This window comes from Monodon monoceros, unplaced genomic scaffold (assembly GCF_005190385.1).
Source record: "Monodon monoceros isolate NGI ecotype Baffin Bay Population unplaced genomic scaffold, NGI_Narwhal_1 Super_Scaffold_14, whole genome shotgun sequence".
Lineage (NCBI taxonomy): Eukaryota > Metazoa > Chordata > Mammalia > Artiodactyla > Monodontidae > Monodon > Monodon monoceros.
The window spans coordinates 43,496,235-43,503,265 of record NW_021703770.1 but is presented as its reverse complement, the minus strand read 5'-3'; the positions used below and the strand labels follow the sequence as shown (position 1 = coordinate 43,503,265).

General features: G+C 41.2%; 1 protein-coding gene across 1 annotated transcript; it reads left to right on the top strand.

Annotated features, from left to right (window-relative positions):
• The first annotated feature begins 2,729 nt into the window (after positions 1–2,729).
• Positions 2,730–3,582, top strand: LOC114895615 (lysine-rich coiled-coil protein 1-like). Its single transcript, XM_029223176.1, is given in 1 exon segment — positions 2,730–3,582. A coding segment is annotated over 1 exon segment (774 nt). The 5' UTR covers positions 2,730–2,746; the 3' UTR covers positions 3,521–3,582.
• The last annotated feature ends 3,449 nt before the right edge of the window (positions 3,583–7,031 follow it).

Here is a 7,031-nt window from a genome sequence, read left to right as displayed (position 1 = left end):
TCTAGGTCTTTATTATACATTTCTTGTTTTTTCTTGATCTGTTGCTCCATTCTATTTCCAAGTTTTTGGATCATGTTTACTATCATTCCTCTGAATTCTTTTTCAGATAGGTTGCCTATTTCCTCTTCATTTATTTGGTCTTGTATGTTTTTTCTTGTCCTTCCTAATATTTTTTTTTGTCATTTCATTTTTTTTGTTGGGTGTGGCTGTGTTCCTGTCTTGCTGGTTGTTTGCCCTAAGGCATCCAGCCCTGGAGTTTGCAGGCAGTTGGGTTGAGCCAGGTCTTGGTGTCGAGATGAGGACTTCTGGGAGACCTCAAACCAATTAATATTCCCTGGGATCTGAAGTTCTCTGTTAGTCCAGCACTTGGTGGACTAACAGGTGCTTAGGCCTGACCACTGCCCTGAGAACCAAGACCCTGCAGGCTGAGCAGAAAGCCAAAAGAAAAAAAAAAAAAAGAGAAGAAAAAAATCAACAAACAGAAAAGAGCATAACAATAACAAAGAATAAAAACTAAAAAAATATTAGAAAAATAATTAAACAACAACAAAACAAAACAGAACAGCAAAAAAAATAAACAACATAAACAATTTTTTGAATTAAGTAATAAAGTAAGAATAAAAATAAAATAAAAATACTAAAAAATTTTTAAAAAGAAATGAAAAATAAAATAATAAAAAATTCCCTGGTGCCTCCTCTATCAATGTTCTTGCCCCAATGGTGAGCTACATCCTAGTCCCACCTCCCCAGTAGGCCTCCAAGACCTCTATGGAGGTCTCTGGACCCACTGTGTCAGCCCCACTTCTGCGTGTGTTCCTCTCACCAGCGTCTGTTACTGGAGCTGGCCCAGAGGACCAGTGCTGGGGCACAGGCCTCCATCGGTGCACTCACAGGGGCCAGCACAGTCAGAGGAGGCCTTGGAGGGGGGCGGCACTCAACCCACCTGGACCCGTGTGGCCAGAGGTGGCCCTGTCAGGGATGGTACTCAGGCTTCCAGGACCCACGCAGCCAGAGGAGGCTTTGGTGGGGGTGGGGCTTAGGCCTGGGACCCATGCAGCCAGAAGAGGCATTGGTCGTGGGAGGGGTCAGGCCTGGGACCCATGCAACTAGAAGAGGCCTGGTCGGGGGAGGAGGCTCAGGCCCAGGACTCATCTAGCTGGAGGAGGCCTTGGGATGTGGGTGTTAAGGCCTGGGATCCCAGCAGGATTGCCAGGGCCCAAGTGGGCAGGGGAGACACCGCATCCCCCTCCAATCCCCACTGATCTCCCCATCTTGAGTGGGCCCTTCTGAGCATGGGAACCTCTCCCCTCCCCCAGCCTCCCTCAGGGGTGCTGGTCCCATCCCACCTCCATTTTTCTTTGCCCCTCCCCTTCCCTCCCACATCCTATCTGGTTGAGCAAGGATTCCTCCCATCAACTTAGGTGTCTGAGGTCCCCGACCAGCATCTAGCAGGAGCCCTAGCTGTGAGGAGACTTGAACTCTGTGTCCTCCTACTCTGCCATCTTGATTCTGCCAATGTGTATATTTATGGTACAATTTAAAATGTAATCTCTGCTATAATACATTTTTGCATTATTAGACATAGTTAAATGATATTTCAATAAAATAAAAAATAGTTATATTTTTAGCAGTTGACACACAAAAATCTGGTTTTCTTTACTCTTTTATTACTTTCCTGGAACCAAAGGCACTTGAATTTGAGACACTTGGATCAGTGTTTTATCTTAGCAAATGACAAGAAGAAACCTGGCTTTGCCCTCTAAATGCCTTTCAAATAATGACTGGAAGTTGATGATGACTGACTTCTCTCAGTGAGCACAGCCTGTACTATATTTAGCATGACAATGATCTTTGGCTAAGCAGTAGACTGCTTGCTTCTTCATTTACCTTTCTTCAAAATTGTTAAAATTGTTGGTGCTTCTTTGAAAATGCTGTACATTTTAAATAATTTGAAGCAAATATTGAATCAAAGATAAATCAATTATATAATATGTACTCAGCTAAAGTAAGCCTATTCTAATTTTGTGAATAAGAAAAACTCACATATAAATAATAATGTCCTTAATAATATTATGACAGTATCTCCTTTATTTGTCAACGTTCTTTGTACTTAGTGGTCATGATTATTGATAGTGATTGTGATTTCTTGATTAGAATATAAACTCCACAAGGACAACACTTTAAAAATGTTAACTGGAGTAGTGCACCTCACCGCTATGGTGGCAGTGCTGTCCAGTCAGCCGCTGGTAGTGGTAGCAACTTTCCCTCACGAAGTCCGGTCTCTGCCTCCTGCTCCCACCCACTTGCTCGGTGGCTGAGGCAGCGGTGGCGGCAACGGTTGTCCCTGCCTCTCCGCCTCCACCACCTCGGCCTACCCACCGACTGGCGACGTTGGCGGGGAGGGGGACTGTAGTTGTAGACGGCTGCCCCTGCCTCAGAGAAGATACCATGTTGAATGAGCAAAGACTGAACTTTATACAGATACCTTTTGTAAAAAGGCTTATAAGGAATAGTGACATAATTTGAATCGCAGTGGATTTCATATTATGAGGTGAATGGGAGTGGAGTATTGGACAAAAAATAGATTTTTTAATCTCTGCATCATGGTTTTTAGCTCTTCAGTTGTTGCACAGTCTCACTATTTGGGGAAAGTTCATGCTAAAAAACTGAAGCAATTAATGGGTGAATATGATCAAATTTCTCCACCAACTTCTCAACCTGATAAGGAGAATCCCTTGTCAACCTAATGAAGCATTCAAAGAAGACATCTGACTCTTTTCAAGATGAACTTGAAGATTATATCAAAGTGCAGAAAACCAGAGGCTTAGAGCCAAATACTTGTTTCAGAAAGATGAGAGAGGATTATTTGGAAACCTGTGGATACAAAGAAGAGGTTGATTCTAGACCCAGGTGTAGAATGTTTGATCAAAGACTCCCTTATGAACCCGTCCAGACCTACCGAAGACCATGCAATATTTCACAAGCAGTGGAGAAGCAGTTACCTCAGTGGCTACCAGCTTATGACAGCAGGCTGAGACTAGACTCCCTGAGCTACTGTCAATTCACCAGGGACTGTTTCTCAGGAAAACCAGTAGCACTGAACTTTAGTCAACAAGAGTATAACTGTAGCTCATACAGTGTAGAATCTGGAGTTTACAGGCACCTCTCCTTAGAAAACAGTACCAGTGCCCATCAAACTAGTTATAAACAGATACATCAGAAGAGAAAAAGACACCCAGAGGAAGGCTGGGATAAACCAGAAGAGGAGCGGCCCAAGCATAAGAGGAAGAAAGCTTATGAGGAAATGGACTTAGACAAACACAAGAGCATCCAAAGAAACAAAATAGAGGTGGAAACAGTCAGAGTCAGTACAGAAAAGCTTAAGAACTGAAAGGACAAAAGAAGCCAAGATGTAGCCTCTAAGAAAGAGGAATGTAAGTGTAGAAAAGAGAAAAAGGAACAAGGGAAAGAAAGGACAGAAGAGGAGATGCTTTGGGACCAGTCTATCCTTGGATTTTGAAGCTCTTGCATTGGTTCTCCTGAGGTTAAACTGAAAAAATAGTTGAGGAGCTTGGTTTTACAATGTCCATGTTCATATCGCTCTTTTCATGTGAACAGGTACAAAGGCTAAGTGAACAGAAAACATTTAGTGTACTTTCTCTCCAACATGGAAATTACTTTTCCTCTCTTCTAAAATCATTACTACATTTTTCTTATACATAATGTAACTTCCCTTAATGAGGGTGGCTCTGCTTTTATTCATCAAATTGCTATGATGGTGGAAGTATTCTTCCCTTGGGAGGTCATTTATTTTAAATTGGAGGATTAATAGGCTTTACAGAATCTATTTCTTGATTGGGTTTTAGTTTGGGATGGGTGTTTTTATATTCATTAGTTTTCTCTGTGAAGCAGTTTAGATTGATTTTTTTTTCCTTCGTTAGATCTAACTTGCAGTATATTTTCTAGATTGGAAAGTGGAAAATGACATACATTATAATAGGCTTAAGTTACATACAGTTTTAAACGTTTCAAGAAGTCTTGATACAAAATCAGTTTATATTCTGGAAATGTTTATAATATAATAAAGTTCTAATTTCTCCAAAAATATGTTAACTGTTATATCCTAAATATTCAGTAGAGTGCTTGGCACATAGTAGATAATAAATGTCTGTTGAAGTATTATTTAAGGATAACTGAAAAAAAAACCCCTATATTTGAATAATATGTATTAGCCAGATTAGGCTAAATTGCATTGTCAGTAATAAACAACCTCCAAATATCAGTGGTTTAACATACAAAAGTTTATTTCTTGCTCCTGAAACATATTATTGTGGTTGACAGTGGGCTCTGCATCTGGATTGATGTAGGCTCTGCAGTCTTGTAGCAGCAACATTTGGATTAGAGCTCTCCACTCAGACATCATGGCAGGGGAAGAGAGAGACTTGAGAATCATGCACAGGCTTTTCTCCACTCATGTCTTTGGCCAGAAGTAGTCATATATCTTCATCAAGATGCAAAGAGGTTAGGAAGTGTTGGGAGCAAATAGAATATTGGATGAGTGTTACTGCCTCTGCCACAGCATGATAAGTAAACCAGTGCCTAATTGTTACCTGAAGCTGCTGCTAGTAGCTGCTAGGATTATTGTTAGGCCCTTTAGTACATATTTCCAGATGTTAAAAGGACTTCATCCCCCTAGGAGGACCATAGGGCAGGCTGTTATGTCACTCACTGGGGTTTCTGGAAATTCACAGTTGTGTCACATTGTTTATAATTTAGAGTGCTCTTTGAACCACATTTTTTTTTTTTTTTTTTTGCGGTACGCGGGCCTCTCACTGCTGTGGCCCCTCCCGCCGTGGAGCACAGGCCCTGGACGCGCAGGCCCAGCGGCCACGGCTCACGGGCCCAGCCGCTCCGCGGCACGCGGGATCCTCCCGGACCGGGGCACGAACCCGCGACCCCGCATCTGCAGGCGGACCCCCAACGACCACGCCACCAGGGAAGCCCTTGAACCGCATTTGATTGACAGTACCACATGCATAGATTGACCCAAGGTATTGGACCCTATTGGAGGTTAAGAGGGTGGGTCTCCAAAGTGGATTCAGAAGTGAAATCTGAGGGATTATCTCCCCCTTCCAACGGAAACTCCTCTTTATTTCCCAAAATATGGATCTCAGAAGTAAGCATTATAGAAACCAGTCTAGTTAGGAATCATTTTGATGGTTCTGCCAAGGATGCTGGGGTTACCCTCCACACTGATGGTATTCTTGGGACCATGATCCATCTTTTATAAGATAGCCAGATCTCATTCCTGGAACTGATATATCCTGCATTGACTTAACAAGGAATTTCCTTCTCTAAAGAGAAATCTCGTGCTAGCCACTAAGACAATACTGTCACTACTTTACATGCTTATGTGAAGGCATGTAATGTTCTAATACATCTTTTAGGTCTCTATTTCTGAGTAAAATCTGTTGAATATATATAATTTAAGTTATTTTTAGGCTATTATTTCCATAATGATGTGCATAGTCTACAAAATGATTCATAACCCTATGCATATAAGTTAGGAACAGAGTCATTCACCCAGTAAATGTTTGAGAAGCAACTCTGCATCAAGAATGAGGATAATTGATGATAACTATTGGATACACAAAGATGAATGAGACATAGTGACTACCTTTGAGATGCTCAAATGCTGGCTAGAGAAAGACATGTCAATAGATAATATTGGTACATTGAGATTACTACTGTAAGTTAGGAGAAAATTGATTCAGGGAAAGGACTGTTCCTCCCCTGTATTTTCAGGCTTTTCAGCCGTTGTAGCTGACTTTTGAAAGTAGGTACTTCCTATCTGAGGCAGAGAATATTCCAAGGCAGATGGGAGCACTATGAAATATAAGAGGAGAAGCCTAGGTAAAGTTAAGGAGGTATAAAAGTTCATTACATGTCTGGGAACCTAGGAGAAAAACAATAAATTAGAATATTGTGTGTTTGTGAGGGAAGTAGTATACACTGAGTATAGAGATGTGTGGCTGCTGTAATAATGGCTTCTAAGGAATCATGCCTCCTGGAAGACTCATTCTGTATAATCTCCTCTCATGTTGAGGCTTGACCATGTGATATATAGAGGCTGGACAAGCACTCATGCACAAGACTTGCCTGGCTGGAGCCCTGAGACTGTCATGGATGAAGAAGCCCAGATTAGCCATTAGAGATCTCATGGAGGAGTAGCAACATGGAAAGAGATCCCAATGAAAGAGAGACTATGTGGAGAGAGATCCCATGGAGAGGGAGACCATGTGGAGGGAGATTCATAGAGAGAGACAAGGACACACACACACACACACACACACACACACACACACACACATTGCACATGCAGAGAGATCCTATGAAAGGAGAGAGACCATGTGAAGATATGAGTCTCTGGAGGAATCCATCTCCAGTTGACAAGCAGGCTGAATGCAGTCATGTGTATGAACTCAGGCAAAAATCAACATGAGCACAATCCAGCTAAACAACAAAATTATGGAAAGTAATAAACTTTGTAGTTTTAAGCTACTAAGTTTTGGAATGATTTCTTATGAAGCAATAGATAACAGATACGGAAAGTAACTTTATTTAGTTATTTATTCAACAATTATTTATTGAGTGTATTGAGTATCTCCTATGTGCCAGGAACTCTGATAGATCAAGACTGCATTTTGCAGGGCCTTTCATTTCTTGGTAAGGAGTCATCTTTTGTCTGTCCTAACTCTAGCACTACAAATGTCATTGCTATTGTTTAAATTGAGGGCTTCATCATATCTTACCTATTGTAATAATGTCCCAATTGTTCTCTCTTTCATTTCTGCTTTTTTCCAAAACACAAACATGATCTTTGTTATTATCCTGTTTAAATCTCTTTAATGGCTTATCATAACCTTCAGGTCAAATTTTAGACTCTTTTGTGTATATCACCTAATACCATTTATACCCTCTTCTCCAATGTCCAATAACTTGTAGTTCCCTAAATAAGCAATGCTTACCTA